This window comes from Sitophilus oryzae, unplaced genomic scaffold, assembly GCF_002938485.1.
Source record: "Sitophilus oryzae breed Bouriz unplaced genomic scaffold, Soryzae_2.0 scaffold_1716_pilon_pilon, whole genome shotgun sequence".
Taxonomy (NCBI): domain Eukaryota; kingdom Metazoa; phylum Arthropoda; class Insecta; order Coleoptera; family Curculionidae; genus Sitophilus; species Sitophilus oryzae.
Window position 1 is genome coordinate 722,439 of NW_022146409.1, and position 21,619 is coordinate 744,057.

The 21,619-nt window shown below is 29.9% G+C and overlaps 1 protein-coding gene across 1 annotated transcript in view; it reads right to left on the reverse strand.

Moving 5' to 3' along the window:
- Positions 1-21,619, reverse strand: part of LOC115881334 (proteoglycan Cow) — a 393,974-nt gene that overhangs the window by 69,917 nt on the left and 302,438 nt on the right. The window contains exon 2 of the mRNA XM_030898771.1: positions 18,581-18,638. Coding sequence (XP_030754631.1) covers positions 18,581-18,638 — 58 coding nt within the window. The remainder of the gene's footprint in view (positions 1-18,580; positions 18,639-21,619) is intronic.

Sequence of the window (21,619 nt, forward strand, 5' to 3'; positions counted from 1 at the left end):
TTAAAACTTAGTGTTTTTAACATAGCCATGGCATTTTAGATTGAAATTTAAAATTCAATTTTGTTTTAAGCGAAAAAGTCAAAAGTTGACATAATATATGTCATTCTATTCAGAGTGTCATTTTCTATCGTTTAAAGTAAAAAATACCGAGGGTTTCATTTAAAAATCAGAACTTGTAGTCGTTTCTGGTGAAACGGGAAGTAACCGAAAATAATTGAATACGTCAGTCAATCCTAATTTATGCCATATACTAGAATACCAAATCTCGTTTTTTTTATCTAAAAAATTAAAAAACTTATAGCGGTGAGCCACTTTTTAGGCGCACCTGGTAGATGTGGAATGTTTAGGAAGGGAGTTAATCACTGCGACCTTATAGATCTATTGTGTGTTTTCCTTTCTTGAGTTATAACGAGTTATAACTCATCATACAGTCTCAGGGTTTTAACAAAAGCCAGTATCTGAGACGACTCCACAGAGGCCAGCTCTCCATCCTCGACATCAGACGTACCAAGGTTGTTTCCCCATTTTCCCCACAAAATCTGCATTCGCCGTTGTTTCTCAGCTTCAGCCTACTGAGGTGTTCGTTGAGGAGACAGTGTCCTGTTAGAAACCCTGTGACAATCCGAAGATTGTTTTTACTTAAATCCAGGAAAACCTTTGATTTTTCTCGGTCGTAAGTTCTGAGGAACTTTTTCGAGTGTCTTTGACCGTTGGAGGACACCCATTCCAAGTTACGGATGGAGTCTTCCAGATTCTTCAGTTCCGCTTTCAGTTGGTTCCCGTTTGGAAAACAGAACGGTTCTGGTCCAGTTAGTGGAGTGTTCGCTCCTTTTCTAGCTAGATCATTTGCTTTTTCATTGCCTTCTATCCCTTGGTGGCACCTGGTAGATACATATTTTTATTCGCATAGATAGTATTTTGTACATATTTATTTTGAATAAAACTTTTGCCTAAATGTGTACTAATTTTTCATATTTGGGTATTTATTTTTATTGGAACGAAATTTAATAAAAAACTAAATCTATTCTTTTGAAAAGTATAAAAATAAAACACATTTTCAGAGCATGTCATTTATCTTCAGGCTACTACTATCCACTGATAACTAATAAGCTAAAATGTTTTTATTCATTTCATTAACAATAAGTAACAGTTCTTCTTTAATGTATTTTCTTCTTTCTAGAGGTTATTTATTATGGAATACTTTTTGTGTTTCTTTCTGGTCAGCCAAAAGCAATTTCGGCCAATCGATTTGGAAGGTTAATTTCGTTCGAGCTTTGGAAATTCTGTTCGAGGGCTGTTTGGAAACTTCTATCCAAAACATAAATCGCAATTTATTCTTTCTGCCTTTGCCTCGAATATCGATACGCATAAAACTCTCTATCAAAGAACTCGATATGTTTTGAAGAAAACAAAATAATGTTTATTTTAAACAGTACGAGCAAGAAAAAAGTACCGTATGATCGAAAACAAACGGCGTCAAAGAGGGCTGGGGAATGACAATCGACAATTTTGCGGAGATCAATTTCTAGATGTCAGTTACTGGAAATTGTTAAAATTAACCCTAATTAGAGAAAGATTTAAAAAAGCATTTTTGAAGAGCATGAAATGCATTATGCGAATGTAAAACTCGATGTTGTGTTGAAAGTTCAAGAAAATCCGAATAAGCAGACAACCAGCCCCCACAAATTGCAACAGAAAATAAAATTTGTTAATATTCAGTAATACGGATACTTAACCATTAAACTCTACGTATAATTTTTTAAAACAAATAATTTAAGAGTTATCAACAGAAAAATTGATTGTTTATTTGGGGCACCCTATATATTTTTAATTAAGTGAAAAGAACTTGAAATTACCCTTCTAAACATATAGCACACTTGATATTTTGTTATAGTCCCCTTCGAAATACAGAATTTTTAAAAGCTCGCCACTTTTAACTAGTAGGCTTTGGATCCCTTATTAATGATCTGCCCGTAATGGAACTCAAAAACATGTTTTTCCATCAAGACGAGGCACCATCTCAGAACGCTGAAGTTATCAGCAAATTTTTGCAGCCAATTTCGGGAATAATTGAATAGCTAACCAAGATCCTAGCTGTTGCCCGTCGAGGCCACCGAACTTGGTGCCTGTTATCCTTAGTGGATTTTTTATTTTTAAATTAATAAGAATTAGAAGTACTTAGTGGTTATGCGAGGGTATCTTTTACATCCACTGAGTTAATTAATTCCGCGAGAAATGTTCAAAAACAGTCCCGTCTGTCCATAACAGAAGACGGTCGACATGTCAAACATCTGGAGCAAAATCTCATGTCTTGGTTTGCTATTAATTTTTATTGTTATTAGATATAGTTTAAATATGTTGATGTTGTTAAATATAGTTTATATTGTTATAAAATTCTGCATCTCTAATTGCAAATATTATTTTTGTTTTAATTGCTCCTCACAGCTACATTTTTTTGCATTACAGCTGGCGCCTTTCAAAGCCTACTTATTCAAGTCGGCGAATTTTTAAAACTATATCTAGAAGGGAATCGAGCAAAATATCAAGTATGTTATGTTTTTGGAAAGGTAAAATTAAATTATTTTCATTTAATTAAAAATATACAGGGTGTTCTAATATAAAAAAAAACAAATTTTCTGTTGCTTATTCTTAAATTATTAATTTAAAAAAAATTACTTAAAACCATTAAATTCTACGTAAAAAGATGCTTTGGAAAAAATGTTTTCACAAAAATACCAAATTTTCCATAGCAAAAAAGTTACAGCGATTTGTTAAAAATGCACATTTTTGATAAACACCCCGTAACTCCGACACGATAATAGTATCAATGTGCGGTTTTCATCATCATGTTTTTGATAAAAATTGAGCTCCAGACACCGATATTAGGTTTCGTCGATCTCTTATAGAAAAGGGTGTGTACAGGAATGAACTGAAGATGATCCCTATCGCGATCATCTAGACATCAGACTACAGTTTTGGGAGCAAATTATGCATTTACTTGACAATATCACCGGGAACCCGAAGATACCGGGAACCCAAAGAACCACACTTTTTCCTGAAAAATTCAACTTTCACGTTGAATGGCCAGGTAAATCGACAGAACAGTGGTTATTGGGTAGACTAAATATATCGAGGTTATTATTTACTAACTACTAATAACTTAAAGTTCAAGATGTACGTATTTATTCCATTAATAATAGGGAAGATTACTTTTATAAATGTATTTTAATTATTTAATAAAGATTTTTTTTAATAGAACTGTACTTTTATGTTTTTTGTACTTGTCATTATATATGATTTGCCTTGATTTATTTATGATCCAAAATAAACTGTAATCAATATTTAACTTTTGGAATTTCCAAATATCTGTTAAATTATTACAATTTTATTATTTTAACTAAATTTGTTTATCCTAAATTTTTTTACTTATAAATACTGAATTATTTTCTCATAATATAATTATAAATATTTAGACTTCGTTTTTTTCTATTCAAGAATAATCTACTTATTTTAACATAAAGATCACGATTTACCCTTTCCCGGCACAGTAACCATTTAGAGTCTGTCGGGCATAATAATCCTAATGTTTATTTATTACGGCTATTTATTTCCCCTTTCACATCGCAAGGCTGGCCCAATTATAGCCTGCAATCAAACCATGCAAAATAAACCCTATTCTGTAGGTACTTTTGTTAAAAATGCACGAATCATTATGCATATGGTTTCGTTCGTGCAAAATGTGAGTTATACTTTCGGAATATGTTGTAACAAAATTCTAGTTTTATTATAACAAGCCATAACAACAACAAAATAAAACACTAATTTACCACACCACACCAAAACACTTTACTTCTAAACACAGGACACGATTCTTGTCTTTAAAAGTAAAATGTTTTGGTGTATTTAATTGTGGTGAATTAGTGTTTTATTTTGCTATCGTTACACCACACTGATTGCAACACCCAAGGTCTTCCATCCAGGTCTTGGTCTTGCAGCAAAAGCAAGACTAGAAGTTGAGAAGGGTGAGTCTCAAATAAGTGCAAACATTTTCAGGGGTGGTAGATATCGATAAGAAAAACATTATTTCTCTTTACCGATTTTCCAATAAATCTGAAATAACCGAGTTATTTTACTTTGTAAATTTCCAAAAAATGCTTTTTTGCTAAAATTTTGAGAACCACTGGATCTTTTCTGGATATTCTTTCTTGTAAATTTAAGCTACTACCTATGTTGCCATTTTCAAGAAATTATGTTTTTTAACTAAAAACTGAAAAAAAAAAATCTAAAACATTTTACAAAAAATTCCGAATTTTCAATTTTTTTTCGCAAAAAAATCATAATCGTGTTTCTGGTGTGGAAATATACTACTCCTAAAAATATTTTAACTTATTTAAGACTCACCCTGTGTGTTTCTATAATACCGGGAGCGTCTAAAAAGTGGCTCATCCCTATAACTTTTTTTTATTTTTTCAGATAAAACAACGAGATTTGGTATGTTAGTATATATGACTTAAATTAGGATTGATTGACATATTCAATTGTTTTCGGTCAATTCCGTTTTCACCGGGAATTATTACAACTTTTGATTTTTAAATGGCACTCTCGGTATTTTTTTACTTTATTCGATGGAAAATGACACTCTGAGTAGAATGACATCTCATATGTTAATTTTTGACATTTTCGCATATGGTTTATTTGAAATTGTAACCTGCGGTTCATAACGACAATTTGGCTTGAAATACCAAGTGTGTGGTATCAAATTATTCGTAAAAAAATGCTTTTTCCAAAAGTGCTAATGAGTCACCCTCGCTCCATTTGAAAAAATTGAGATATTATTAAAAATACGATTTGGGCATCTTTTAACCGACCAGGACCAGACAAAACATCAAATATAAGGCATTAGACGATCAAATCTATTTTTCCAAGGCTTCTTGATTAAAAATTAGTGTTTTTAGCATAGCCATGGTACTCTAGATTGAAATTTAAAATACAATTTGTTTTTGAGCGAATATGTTAAAAGTTGACATTTGATATGTCATTCGATTCAGCGTGTCATTTTCTATCGAATAAAGTAAAAAAATACCGAGGGTGCCATTTAAAAATCAAAAGTTGTAGTCATGTCCGGTGAAACAGGAAGTGACAGAAAACAATTATTGAATACGTCAATCAATTCTAATTTATGTCATATACTAACATATCAAATCTCATTTTTTATCTGCAAAAATAAAAAAGTTATAGGGGTGAGCCACTTTTGAAATGCACTCGGTATATCAAAATTAAAAAATCAGACACGGCAGTTTTTGGCTTTCAAAATTCAATTTGACAATACTACAGCTGTTTATTACAAGTTAAGTTTTAGAGTTTTTTTTTCATTCTTTCCGCTGTTGAGTTTTGTCATGTGTTTCTTTTTCGTAAAAAGCTGTGCTTTCTTTCTAAGTAAGACGGAAATTATGTGCCATAGAAGGTAAAATACACGGTCTGTGGAATTTACAAACAAAACTATAGAACAATCAGTCTATAGAACACGGTCTGTGGTCAGACGACTTGTTTATGTTTTGCTTGTATATGTATCAAAACCAATCAATGTAGATGGTTAGTCCATTAGTTAGTTATCTTTTAAACATGTACAGGGTCCGGCAATAGTGCGTCGGGCATCTGTAGCTCCTAGAATAAATAACTTGAGAATTTTGTATAACTTCAAACCTAAAGTATGTACCAAGATGTATTTCAGGAACATATTTTAACTTCTATAGGGTGGCTCAAGAAAGTGTGAGTGAATCTGGATGATTTTTTTTAAAATGGAACACCCTGTATATTATTGCATTTTTGGCTTCCTCTCAGATCACTTTACATAATCCTAAGATTTGAGTAAATATATTTCGATAGTTTCAGAGATATTAAAAAATAAATCAAAAATAGATATTTTTTAGCCCTTCTTAAAAAAATATTAAAAATACAAGTTCAAATACAACTGTTCTGAAATCAAAACTATATTAGCTATTTACTTTAGATGGTCTGTTCTTACTTTGCTATAAATATGATAATCGTAAATCGTACAGGATGTTCAATATTCTACGCCAAACTTTCTAAAATATAAAATATTTTTTCTTTGTTTTTTTTTAAATGGAACACCCTGTATATTATTTTTTTATTAGATGGAGAGCTAAAAAATGAACATTTTTTGTATTTAAAGTATTTCAAAATTTTTAATAGTTTTGCAGATACACGCAGTATTATTTCATATGGCGCTTACAATGGCAAAATACGTGAGAAAAATGGCGTGGCGTGGCTTTGATAAAAATTTACTGTGGAAAATGCCATATGAAATACAAAACCGCGAATATATGCAAAACCGTTAAAAATTTTAAAATACTCTAAATGCAAAAAATGTTTATTTTTTAATTCTCCATCTATTGAAAAAAGAATATACAGGGTGTTCTGTTTAAAAAAAACGAAGGAAAATTATTTTATATTTTAGACGGCGAAGTTTGGCGTAGAATTCTGAACATCCTGTATAATTTACAATTTCCATATTTATAGCATTAAGTACAGACCATCTAAAGTAAATACCTACTACAGTTTTGATTTCAGAGCAGTTCTTGTATTATTAATAATTTTTTTTAAAAAAGGCTGAAAAATATAAAATTTTGATTTATTTATTAATATCTCTGAAACTATCAAAATATGTTTACTCATATCTTAGAATTATGTAAAGTGACCTAAAAGGAAGCCAAAAATGCAATAATATACAGGGTGTTCCATTTAAAAAAAATCATTCCGATCCACTTACACTTTTTTGAGCTACCCTATAGAAGTTAAAATATTTTCCTGAAATACATCCTCGTACATACTTTGGGTTTACACTGAAACAAAATTCTCAAGTTTTTTATTCTAAGAGCGACAAATGCCCGACGCACTATACCTATATTGCCGGACCCGGTATATGTAATATTTTACAAATACCGTTGAAAAAACAAAACTATTGCCCTCTGTAGTGTGAAATAATATCCGTGATAAATATATAGTTGGTGGTGGTTAGGCCACTCTTTGTTGATGTAATGAGCCACTGAGGAATCTATCAATTTTGAATAATATTAAATATAATTTTTTTACATCAAAATTAATAATTTTTAATTTTGAATGCTTCTTTTGAACACTTTAATATTAATATTTTATCATAATAGAGTAAACTATGATTCACTCTTTATTAATTTTAAAAGTTTTAATACAAATTTTTATTTAAAATATCTACGTCTGAAATAATTATCATAAAATTATAATTTATAATTAGAGATTCGAGATTCAAAAAACAAATAAAAGTAGAATAAATTTGACGTTATTGCAAATTGAGTAATAAACGAATATCAGATCTCTATCTTAAATTGTTTATTTGGCAACTGATCTAGTTTACTCTTAATTATTACACTCATATAGATTTGTCTGGTCTAATTACTTTATTAATTAGCGTAGCAACCAACGGTCTTCGTAATTAACACTCCGATAATTCTCCTCTGCGCCTTTTGGGAAAGATTTATTTATTTCCTTTTCGCAGACAGGAATAGTATTTCCCCAAACGAATATGCATATTCCTTCCTTTTGGTCTATTTCCGTTCGCTATCCGATCTAACTCGTAGGTATTCTTTTTTCATTTTAGTCGATAATAACTTGTTTTTAATTGCCCAGTGCCCTAATTAAGCCCTAATTAATTTAACAAGGTGAAAATAACTGAAGACTCTAAATACTAAAAAATATTTTTGTTGTTCGTAGGATTAATCGGACTTAAATTTTCTATATACAGCTTTAAAAAAATACAAGACACTATTTAATATTTTTATTAAATTAATAAGCTAATTAAAATATTTTTGTATTGTATAATTAAAAAAATATACATAAAACTAAAGTATAATCAATCTGAGACTTTTTAACCGATTAAAGAACTATTTGACGAATCTCGATACTATCTAAACCTCTTATCTGGCAATTGATACAGTTTACTCATAATAATTATTATTACACTCAAATAGATTTACACCGTTTAATTAAATTATTAATTAGTAAAGCATTAAACAGACTGCGTAATTAACTCTCAAGTTTTTTTGCCGGTCCTTTGGGAAAGATTTAGTTATTTCCTTTTCTCTGGCATCGTAGGCAGGAATAGCAATTTACAAAATGAATACGCTTATTCCTTCCTTTTGGTCTATTTCTGTTCTGTACGCCGCGCCGCGCCGGCTAGCCTATTTTCTTTCTTTCTAGCTCGGCGAAATTCCTTTTTCTTTTAATTGCCAAACGTACTAATTAAGCCTTAATTGTACCAGATAAAAGTAACTGAAAACTGTACTAGGTGTAAAGGAGCCTTTTGTTTTACTAGTGCTAATCGTATCAACATTTTATAACCATATTTTTGAAAATTAGATATGTTTGTCCGCATCCTCTTCTTCCCTTCAAGACATCTTCTAACAAAGTTTGGCAGTAATCGAATTTCTTATGCTTTTACTAGTAAATATCGGTGAATACCTATTAATTTTCTTTCATAGTTAATGACACATATATACAGAGTCAGTCATAAATAAGTGAAAACATTTTCAGGGCTGGTAGATATCGATAAAATAATATAATAATATAAAATAATTATTATACTAAATATTTTCATTTTACCGTTTTTCAAATAAGTCCAAAATAACCGAAATATTTTACATTGAAATTTAAAAAAAAATCGCTTACATTCTGAGAACCGCTGGATCTTTTCTGTGTTTTCTTCATAGATAGTAGATTAAAATTAAAATGAAATATTTTAAAACGTTTTTCAAAAACCAACAAAATAATTTGCTATGCAGTATATTTATTTATTTGTATTTATTTAATATAAAGGGGAAAGCGATTGTGACTTAAATTGTCGTTCTACGTATGAAACCACTCCATGAGTGTAGAACATATAAATTTCATACTTTATATAGATATTATAGAAATATGAGAATTTATTATTTGTCATAACATATCACACTGTTATACAGTGTAATATTATATTTACATATTTTCTTTTAATCAAAATATTTTAGGAAACAGAAATAAATTAATTACAAATATACAAACAGTTAATATTTACATCAACAAAACTCACCTTCTTAACAGCATTTAAGGGGCATAAAGGGCCATTACTACCGCTTTCCCGTTCAAAATATTCTAATAAAGTTGGGATTAGTTTTTTACGGCTATTAAGCTATGTTGTACACTTCGCACTAAAAGAGGTTCTAAAAAGAACAATCTTTGACTGCAAGTTCTGCTAGTAAACATTTTTAAGCTTAAAGTATCACACTATATATATACATGGTGGCGCACCTCATTCGCCTCGGTTGATTATACGAAAACGAAAAGATGTAGAAACAAAATATTTTATGAGTATATGTGGGAGGGCAATGCGTATAATTTAAAATTATTTTGAAATGTACAGGGTGTGTCAGAACTAAGATCCATACCAAAGTTATATTTTTTTCTTATGGAACACCAGGTATTTTATTTCATTTTTGGATTTTTGGGCATAAAATAAGGCATTTATTATAAGGGTTTAATATGTCTAAAAGCTTTGGTTTTTGAGATATTTTAAGATATTTAAATATGCATGCTATAATAAAAAAGTTTGTCAATACCTTATACATTAATTTTCAGAATTAATTCTTGTGCTGACTTTCAAGCCAGAGAAATAAACTTTACAAAAAAATTTGATTGCTTCCTTCAACGTATACAGGGTACCAAAAATTGCTGGTTTATTTTAAATATTTATTTTACATAAAAACTTCGTTATTTCAAATGGAACACTATTTTTTTAAATAAGTCGAAGCAGATTTAAATACTCTTTCAAACTATATTAGGGTTTCCTATATCTATCTGGCTCAGATTTTGAATAAAAAGTAATTTTTCAATAAAATTGTAATCAAGATGGCTGTTGTCGCCATGGCAATTTTCTAGTGACACTCAGTACCTATTTTCAAAATAGACTTTAGTTTATGAACCTTATTTACATTTATAACAGGTTATTTTTATTTAATTTACTTACAATAAGGTTAATAAGTAATTATTTATTATTTTATCAAGAAAAATGAAGGAGTATCTGCTGGCAGAAGGAATGGATATGTTACTAGTGATTTTGTGAGGACAATTGCTTGTTGACTTGAAGGATTTATGTTCAAAGATATCCAAATAAGAATTTTCTTGACAAGCGTTCCTTTGAAAAACTACTTTTTCTATTTCGCAGAGCTGTTAATGTGGTATATGAAAAACATATTAGGCGGAAACCTGGCTTTGGAAGTGAAGAAAATTAATTTATCTTAATTGGTTCTTTTATAGAAAATCGAATATGTAATTATTTTTATTTACCATTAATTATAAGTCATCGTAATAGAAATCAAAGAATTACTTCTTTATTTTCCTTGATAAAATAATAAATACTTACTTATTAAACTATGGTAGGTAAATTAAAGAGAAGTAAACTGTCATAATTTTAAATAAAGTCAATAAACTAATGTCGATTTTGAAAATAGCTCCTAACTGTTACTAGCAAATTGTCATGGCGACCCAGCCATCTTGATTGCCATTTTATTGAAAAATCGCTTTTTATTCAAAATATGAGCCAGATAGGTATAGGAAACCCTAATATAGTTTGAAAGGGCAATTAAATTTGCTTCGACATATTTTAAAAAATACATAGTGTTGCATTTAAAATAACGAAGTTTTTATGTAAAATAAATATTTAAAATAGACCAGCAATTTTTGATACCCCTGTATACATTTAAGGAAGCAATTCATTTTTTTAGTAAAGTTCATTTCCCTGGCTTCAAAGTCAGCACAAGAATTAACTTTGAAAAGTAATGTACAAGGTATTGATAAACTTTTTTATTATAGCATGCATATTTAAATATCTTTAAATATCTCCAAAACCAAAGCGTTTAAACATATTAAACTCTTATAATAAATGCCTTATTTTATGCCCATTAATCAAAAAATGAAATAAAATACCGGGTGTTCCATAAGAAAAAATTTAACTTTTGGTATGGATCTTAGTTCTAACACACCCTGTACATTTGAAAATAATTTTAAATTATGCACATTGTCTCTCTACATTTACCCATCAAAATTTTTGTTTCTACATCTTTCCATTTTCGTATAATCAACCGAGGCGAATGAGGTGCGCAACCCTGTATTTAAAAATAAATAGATATCACTAGAGCCCCTGAATGTTAATATGTAACGCTGAGTTAACACGTAATTATTATCCACAAATGAATTAATCTAGTCAAATTAATTTAATAACCAGTAAAATAAAAAGGGGGGAAAGATTTAGTTATTTCCTTTCGGTAGGCATAGCAATTTACAAAATGAATACGTTCATTTCTTCCCTTTGGCCTATTTTGGTTCGTTGGTAGCCTATTTTCTTTCACTCTCGCTAGTCGAAAATCCTCATTTTAGCTAATTGCCCAGTAAAATGATTAATAAAACTTAAAAAAACTAACGAAAACTAAACCTGATGTTTTTTGTTGCTCATGTTATTTAATTAACTCATGAATTTATTATACTCTCTGTTATTTATATACTGGGTTTTGTATATTAATATTAATTTTCGTATTTAGCTCTGTTATTGGATTTTTTTTCTGTTGGGCTAATAAAGGTATTATTTAATAATACCTAATCTAAAAATAACGTTTGTTATTAAACGAAGAGTATATTTCAAAAATATAATATATAACACACATAAATTGATAAACAATATCACATCACATAAATTCAAAAACTGTAAATATCTAGATTTAAGATTTATTTGTTTGAAGTATGTTTTTACAGTAAATCAAATATATCGTTTTAAATGGTTGTTTTGAACGATATTTTTAGAACAGTATTTTCAGCACAATGTAACGAACTATGAAAGCCGATTACTATTTTTTTGATATTTTGAATTGAAGTAGATTTAAATTCAGAATATGTTGTATACATAAAGCTTAAAAAATAAACCTAGTATTATAAATTAGATGCCTGTATAATTCAGTAAACAAGAAGCAGTACAAAGATTTAGTTAAAACACTCTCTTTTCTGGTAATTGATAGAGATTGACCCTAATTATAACCATCAACTGGAATTACTGGCTTTAATTAATTTATTAATTAGAAGAGGCAAACAATCCAAATAATTAACACTCCTATAATTCTTCTCTGGATCTTTCCAGAGAAATTTATTAATTTCCTTTTTGCAAGCAAGTTAACTCCTACCATTTCAGCTATTTCTGTTGTCTAGCAATCCAGATGGTTTTTTTTTATTTTTTTTTTCTATTTAATTGAAATTTTTAATTTTTAATTTGTGTCTACACTAATTAAGTTTAATCTTATAAAATTAACCTTGGATTTACATGATAAATCTTTATTTGGTGTCAAAAAATTATTGTTGCAGTAAATATAAATATAAAACACAGTGTTCAAATATTGGTAGCAAAACGAAGAAAGTCGAATACTATCTTTTATTCATAAATTATACAGTATATCCCCGGATTGTGGAAGTGGAAACATTTTTTATTATTGAGAATTAGAGAAAAATGCATTCCTCATAAAAATTTTTGCTTGTTCTAAAATTTTTTTTATACCTACTTTTCCAAATTTCAATTTTCAAGGTGTCGTTTTAGAAAAAATAAAAAAAAACATGAAAATATGGTTGAAGTCCTAAAAATAAAAAATGCGTTTCTATGGTCATATAATTTCGATTTCATTGTTTGACAGATGGTTATTATTAATTTTGATTAACGTCATATTTTTTGCTGTTGTTAAAGTATCAAGTTTTCATGTAACTATTATCACACTTTCCTTAAACGGCCCACAGACGATCCAATCTGTCGTACAACAAGTTGGACGATTTGGTTTGATCCAACTGTTTGAACGATAATCGTAACGTCTGTGGGCTTGTCGTCCAACTTGTCGTTAAGACGCGGCGTTGGATCGCTTGGTAGTTCAGCATGTTTAAAAATCTGTCGTACAACTTGGTTGGATTAACGACAAGTTTGAACGTCTGTGGCTTTTTTACCGACTTGTTGCTACTATCTTAATATAGATATACATCGTGTAGTGAGATTGTGGTGTTTCATCATGGAGGAAAATAGGCAGTTTTGGACAGAATTTATTGAAATTTATAGAGACCTTTCGTGCTTATGGAATGTTAAAAGTGAGGAATATTCCAATAAAGACAAACGGAACTCCAGTTACGAAGTGTTGCTGAGAAAAATGAAAGAAATAAATCCAGATGCAACATTAGAACTTCTTAAAAAGAAAATTAATAATATCAGAACGGCGCCGGCGCGGCGGCGGCATTTCGACGAGAATTTAAGAAGGATTAAAAAAGAAAAAAAATCTTTTTTAATTGAATTATTAATGTTAACATACACTGAGTCACTGAACTGGGGCCCACAGACGATACAATCAGTTGTACAACCGATTGTATCGTCTGTGGGCCCCTTTAGCATTGTACTAAATAAATGTTCTTCTTCAACATATTAAAACAGCAAAAATACGACATTAATTAAAATTTTATCAATAACAATCTATCAAAGAATGAAAACGAAATTATATTACCGTAGAAGCGCGTTTTTATTTTTGGACTTCTAAAAAATTCAACTATATTTTTATGTTTTTTGATTTTCTCTAAAACCGTATGGAAACTTGGAAAAGTATAAACGGGACTAACCATTTTAGATTTTTTTTATGAAGAATGCGTTTTTCTCAAAATGTCAAAAAAATAATCAATAAAAAAGTTTTCCCCTTTGAAAAGACAATCCGAGGACATACTGTATACCAGTCTGCAATATATTATTGAAAAATTCTTATTTTTGGAAAAAACTATATTCTATTATTTTTTAATAAAAAATACGTACGTAGTATTTCTTTGTCCCCCTTATCTGTTCTTATGCTTGTTTATTTTCTTGATTGCTTAATAGAAATAGTTTTCTCACCGACAAGATTTATTTCTTTGGTGAGCAACTTGGTGAGAGTTTATTTGTCAAAATAGAAAATCTATAATTAAGGAATAGCTTTATTTATTTTTGTTTTCTTATTTTTCAGAAACTTTAATTTTATTTTTTTTAATTACATTGTACTTATTGAAATCCTTACTTTTTTGATAAGTAAACTTTACTTTACTTTACTTTACTTAGTAGTACGTACTGTAGACGGACGCCATGTCATGACAACCATTCTGAAACACCATTTTTGATAAAAAAGTATATTTATCTTGCCAAACTAAATTTTTTGTAAGTTTGCTCAGCTTCCATATGTTTATTATGTATTATTTCTTATTTATTTTATAACTAACTAATTTGATTATTTTGCCTTTTGCTTTTACAACTGGATTGATTCGTAGTATATAAATCTGGACCAGATATTGCATCGAAATTGAAGCTACAGTGAGATTATTGTGAATCTTACAAAGAGACTTCAAAAATAATTACTTGTGTAGCGTGCAATCGTTGGAACTACTTTTCATTAGTAAGTAATAATATAAAGCATGTTAGAAATAGTCAATCAAAATATGAACTTGTTAAGATTAAACAAAATTGTTTTAAAACGTTTAAATAGTTTCTAAACTTTATTAAATACGAAGGCTTCTATTAAATTCCCCAGAAAGACATAAAATAGAATTTAAATTTCCACGATGAAGTTTCGTCACTTTAGTCATTACAAATTAATATCTGCTTTAATCCGATTAAAATTTAAAGTAAAATACCATGCCGATGAATTTAGCTGGTATTTTTAAACCAGATTTTGTTAGAAAAATATAATCTGTGGTTAATCTTTTTGCTATCGTATTTTTTTACACAGTTGAAAAATTGTGTCGTGATATACTTTTTCTAGAAATATTTATTTGTTGTGGTAAATGAACGTTGTACGGTGAGAGACAACAAAATCATCGTAGAAATCCTCCTGATGTTCAATTCACATTATTCAATGAAAATTAATAAAGTATAACTTTTTCCAGAAGTAAGAACTTTTCACAAATATATCACAATCTGGTATACATTTCCAATATGACGCTCTAAAAATAATTCGCGCTTTAAGCGAGAGTTTAGAGCGGCGTAATTCAATATATTTGTATAATTTTATAATTACCCAACTTTAAAATTTGCCTAGGTAAAATACTTATGAAAATACGAGAACAACCATAGTAATACTAATATTACTAATATCATTATAGTGTTTTCCACAAAATAATCACGTGTAATACTAGATAGTAATAAAAACATTGATTAGAAAAAGATTAATAAATTTGAAAAAGGTAGTAGATCCATATGTTAAATATTTTTCTATTAATGATTAAATATGAACCATACATACATACATATATACTGCCATTACTCGCTGACGAGTATTCGACACGCATCAAAAGATGGTCACGCAAGGCGTTTTTTTTTCATGAGCTTTTCTGCGACTGAAAAGCCCGATACGTGATGTTATTTGCCTACCGCACTCCAGACATTCAAAAGTCTCATTGCTTTGTTGCCTCTTTGCTTTTTGGTTGTTGCTGTTAACTGAGTTTACAATTCTTCTCCATTGAGTTCTATTGTGAACTGCTTCTTCCCAATGATTCTGCATGTTAACCCCTTTAAGTTTTCGTGAAAAATGTCCTTGTACCTTTTGAGTTGTCCACCCGGCCTCCTCTTACCGTCTACAAGCTCACCGTAAAGCAGAGATTTTGGTATGCGGTTTTCTTGCATTCTGCATACGTGACCAGCCCATCTTAAGCGGGATTTTGTAACCATAACTTCAATACTCTCGCAGTTAGCTTTTGCAAGGACCGATACATTTGAGACATGATGGAACCACCGGATTCTTAAGAGTTGTCTAAGGTGTCTCTGTTGCAACTTGTTTAATGCGTTCATGTGTCGGCGGTATGGCACCCAGGTTTCGCTCCCATATAACATGGTGGGGATTATAATTGCTCGGTACACTGCAAGTTTCGTTTTTGTACTCAAGTCATGATTGTAGAAAACCCTGCCTTTTAATTTCCAGAATGCTCTTGAGGCGCTCTTGAGGCTCTTGATGCTCTTGAATCCTGTGCTGTATTTCACAGTCGATATTGGCCTATATGAACCATATGAACAAAAAAGACGCCAAGTCGCCGTTGAAATGAAAATCGGTTGTCATTTTTTAAAGGTAATTTAGATGACTCTTTCGTTGATGATACTTCTTATATAAAATATCGAAAAAAAGTAAGTATGTTTTTGATACATTATACCGTATGATGACATTCCTTATATAATTTTATATATAAAATGACAGTGATCTTTATTTAATAGCCATCGCTGACGCCGTTTTTTTTTCGATCATATTTTATATGTGAGCTTCAACGCGTAATAATTCAGAGAATGGCCCTTAATATTATGTAACTATGAATGATAAATTGGGGGACACGCTAAGCTTAATATAGTATAGTTAAGAACAGACAATTAAGAATTTCGTGAGAATATTAAAAAAATAGAATATAGGAGTTATAAAAATCTAGTGTTTTATTTGGAAAATACGTATTATATTCTGATATCAGAAGTGGGATCGACGTACTAAAAGTACCACAAAAGTTTTAAAAGTGCCAATATTCCATGTTATGTGTTAGAGAATGTAATAAAACCATAAAGCAACAAGTCCAGCAGTGTTAGTGAGTAAAAAGGGTGATAGTACCTACAGGAAAATTTATAAATTCGCTCTTACGTAAAAATCCCCTGAAAAAATAACATACACTAGTTTAAAAATGGTTAAATTGAATTTTTTTTGACAAACTAGATAATTACAGGCAACTTTTTTCAGTTAATTTTTTTGTAAAATAGCCAGATTTGTCTTTGTGATGTTTTTACTTTTTCTAAATTAAATATTAATTTTTGACATTTTTTGTCAACTCTTAGTGAATAACAGACAAGGATCTGGCGGTAATAATTACAGATTGCCTTTTTAAAGGCTATTGTGGTGGCTTTTTTCCTCGATGATAGGGTATATTTGGTAAAAATATTTTTCAAAGTTCCAAAAGACTGTTATACTTTAAAAACTGTTTTTAAATTTATTAAAGTCCTATAATACGGAGGGTACGGCACTTTCTAGTGGACCGATTTTGATGATATTTAAGATGTTTGTAGCTAAATTATTTGGCTTTTTAGTGTCTCTTTTTAAATTAAAAATTAAAGTTCCCATCTGTCAGTTACACGAGGGAAGACAAAAATGTTTGAAACACCCTGTAGAATATGTTAGCAAATGCAAGGAATTTAGAAATAATTTTATCATGTAGATACATCTTTTATCGATAGTTTGTTTTTTCATTTATCTCAATATCTTTATTTTTATTGGAGATATTCGCTTCTAAAGAAGACTACCTACAGCAATTTTAGCATTGATTTTGGGTTATCATCTTACAAAATAGTGTTTACTGTTTTTGTAACGTCACTGTCATTGAAAAGTCATATTATTATTGTTTGTTGACGTTTACTCTACGAGTAGTAGAGATAGTTTTAAATACTGAACTATCGGATATTGCTGCTTTAATTGATCATGGTAGGGGTCAACTTTTGCACTTAAAATAATTTCTGCTAGAGTAACTGCGCAACAGACAATAATAGTATGATTTTTCAAAGACAGTGACATTACATAAATCATAAACACTCTTTTATAGGTCTGCTGACTAGGACCAAACGCAAAGACATGGTTTTAATGTAAAAAATACGCAAAATGTTAGTGTCGTCTTCAAAAGCGAATATCTCGAAAAGAAAAACAGCTATTGAGATGAATCAAAAAGCAAACTATCGAGAAAAGATACACCTAGATGATAAAATAATTTTTACATTCCTTGCTTTGTTAACGTACTCCACAGGGTCTTCCATACTTTCACCAAAATATCAACATTTTGTTTTCCCCCATATAATTGACAGATGGGAACTTTCATTTTTAATTTAGAAAGACAAAAAGTAAAATAATTTAACTACAAATTGCTTAAAAAATCATCAGAATCGGTCCACTAGAACACAATATATAAAACTTTAAAATACATGAAAAATTTAACTTTCCGTTTAATAAAATAAGGAATGCTTTAAGGTACGCTTCAAAAAATAGTTCCTATTTTTTGTCATAACATAAGTTTTTATGATACACATGTTCATAATACATTTACACCTTTTCATGATCATCTCAACGTATGTGAAACAATTTTGAAAATAAAAAAAACCTTTTTAAGAGATACAATATCTTTTTAAATAATAAACACAGAATATTATCTGTATGGTTTCTGAAAACGCGAATATCGATTTTTTTTGAAAGGCAAATATAAAAGATAATATCAAAATTAGTATCTAAAAAAAATGTGATGTATAAGTTAATAAAACTCATCACTGAGAGTCTCGGCGTTGTACGGCTAATAAAATTTCATTTATAATCCGGAATAAAATTTATAAAATTTTTAATTAAAAATTCTGACAGTTTAACGCTGTAGAGCGGAAAGGAAGTCGGGAATTATTTTTATCGTGAATATTTTTTAGCCGAGCGCTAGTCAGTTTCAGGCAAAATAATAAAATATCGCTTACTTGATGGGTCGTGTATCCATCGCTTCTTCTCTCCTGACTTAACAGATTTCGTGTCATCCTGCAAGAAAAAAACAAGGTTGTTAGTATAAAAATGTAATTTTTTATTCTTTTTTAGCAGTTGTGATGAAAAAATGTTAATTTAGTAATATTATTTTATCTATCGATATTTTTTTAGTAATTTCATTCTTTGATAAACTAAGTTAATTTTATACTAGGTGATATAGAGCTCCGTAAGGCTCTATATATCTGGTCTCTAATTCGAGATATTTACTCTAATTTATTCCAAATATACCACGATGTGCAAATATTATACATGGTGCTACAAATTCGAGGTATCAGCATTGGTATCTCGGTAACCGTAATAGATACGAACATGGTTAAATTGGGGCAAAGTTGCCGCTTTGGAATGTTCACCAAGATACCATCAAAAAAGTTTTAGAAATTTTAAGGATTTCTGAGTTATTTAAAAAAACAGATTTTTGTTGGAAATCAATTTTATATTGTCCTGTCGTTACTTTTTTATAAAATCAAAAAAACTAATTGCATATTCTCATAGCCACTTTATCAGGGCTATCTGTTTTTTAGATTTTCAAATTAGCTGATAATTTGTGAGATACATAGACCAAATTCATTTTTTTTAAATACGGACCTGCATTTTTTATTTCAGGTTTTGAAAGAATTCGGGCTCCTGAGTACAATGATATGCCACACTTAATTTTTTGTTTCGGGCATTTAAACACAATTTATTTAAACTAATTTCGAGTTCGGCTTTGTTTTTTTTAAATATTTAATCTATTCATTGTTACAATATTGATGAGCTTTAAAACTATAAAATACATTAAATAATAAAAAATAATATAAATATAATATAATATAAACAATGAAATCATTTCCCCGGAAGGTGGATTGGAAATGGTGAAGCAGTATAATGGCCAGCGAGGTTCCTGGACCTGTTACCAAGGCGCGGGGGCTTTACTTGACGTCATTTGTAAAAGCGAAGTCAATATACCTCAACATTTACAACAAAGAGTACAAAATGCATTCGGAAGTATAAGAAGATGATCTGCTGAAAATAAATGTGTCCAATAGGGAGGGTGGTAACCCTTTCGAACATGTATAGCTTATATGTAGAAACTTGTTTGTAGAAGTTGATATATTTATAATAACTACGATTAATATTATGTATATTTTTAGATCGTACATTGAGATTTCAAATTCACAAATAAAAGTTAAAAATAGTTTCTTTTAAATTGCTGATCTGGATATTATTTATTTGAATCTTTCAATTCGCTCAATTTTCCTTATTCAATGTTAATTATATTGTGTATTTCTCTGGAACGGTCGCTATTGTAACGTGATTCATGAGGAACCGGTATTCCCATCACTAGTAAATAATAAACATACAAAACCAGTAATATCTGTCTTCAAATATACTACATATTATCAAAAAAGCGGCTGGGTTAGGTTAGGTAGTAATAATTTTTTATACATATAGAGAAAATGACCCATAAAATTTTACATATAAAATGAAACCGACCTCTATTTCCAAGCCATCTTTGACGCCGTTTTTTTGCCGATTGTGTGATATTTTAACTATACCTCATTTTAACTTTGCCAAGAAACTTAATCTGGCAAAAGAACAAGTGCATCTTCTCAAGCGCATAGAACTTGTGTAAAGAAAAGCTCTAAAGAAGTCCTGCGTTATATCAGAGAGCGTCTCCAAACAGTTGGAAGAAAGTTGGAGTGTAAAGTACGCTTATTGCAAATGGAATCGCCAACCTATTGTCCTTTTTATTGAAGGTCCGGCCAGTTTGAGTTGGAGAAGTCAAAAATCTAGTTTAAACTTTTGTGCAGTTGAAAGTCTCCATGACAAAAAAAGGAAATGAAGAAGAAAGATTTATTAAGAACATAATTGTAAGAAAAGGTGTTTTCCCCTAAAAGAATGGAAGAGTTTATACTATATTTATAATTATGCATTAGTGGTGAAACCGTCGTCATGATGCACCATTTTTGATATCAGTTGCGTTTGACGTTTTAATTGACATATTTGAATTTGATTTTAATTTTTGCGGATGTGTTGGGCTTTTCCTAGATTATATTACTTATTATTTGTTTTAACATTGAAAATGTTTCTGTTATCCTATATAAGGGAGCCCAAATCGAATTAAAATGCTACATTTGCCACACCATGGCGTCATATATACAAGGGTATAGGAAATCTCGGCGCAGCGGCGGCAGTCGGCCAGCGCGCGCAAAAACCATTACATCGCTAATTGTTTATTGATATATCTTTATTAGTTTAAAAGCAAAAAATATGGGGTTTGCTTTGATACCTTGTCAAGACATAAGCGAAACTTTTAAATTGTTTCTTTTTTCATTTAGGCCTTCGTTTTTCGTTAAATGAAAGTTATATTAAAAAAAATCTATTTTTAAACCAAATTTTCGCATGATTGAAATGATTTCTTCATGTTTAAAGTTTTTTTTGGTCATAAGCGCTAATGGAAATGTTTTTTCGTAAATAATTATAAAAATTACTCCCTACGAAGACTTTATTGTGTACTGGATCAAAAAATAAGTATTTGTTTTCTCTATACGGTGGTATTAATATATCGATTTTTGATGATAGTGCCCTTTTACCCGGTCTAATTTTGTACTACTTTCGGAATAAGGGTCCCCATATCATGTACTGTACTTCCATCCCTGAAAAATTCAGCTTGTGACACCGAAGTGAGAGGTAACGTCAAAATAAGCTTTAATCTACCTACATCATAGGTAGGTGTAGGTACTCTAGGTATATTCTACCTAGACAGTAGCTGAACTAGCTGACAGTAGTAATTAATTTGTTATCCGATAAGTAGTTGTCATTATATAAGTTTAATCATCTTATACCTCCTATAACGGTAGGTTTTGGATTTTTCCTGATTGGTTTGTTAAACAAAAAATATACTGGGCATATAAATAAGAAAAGTCTGTTACAGGTTAATTCGTTAAAGAAATATGTTACACACATATTATTTTAATAATAATAGTATAATAGTA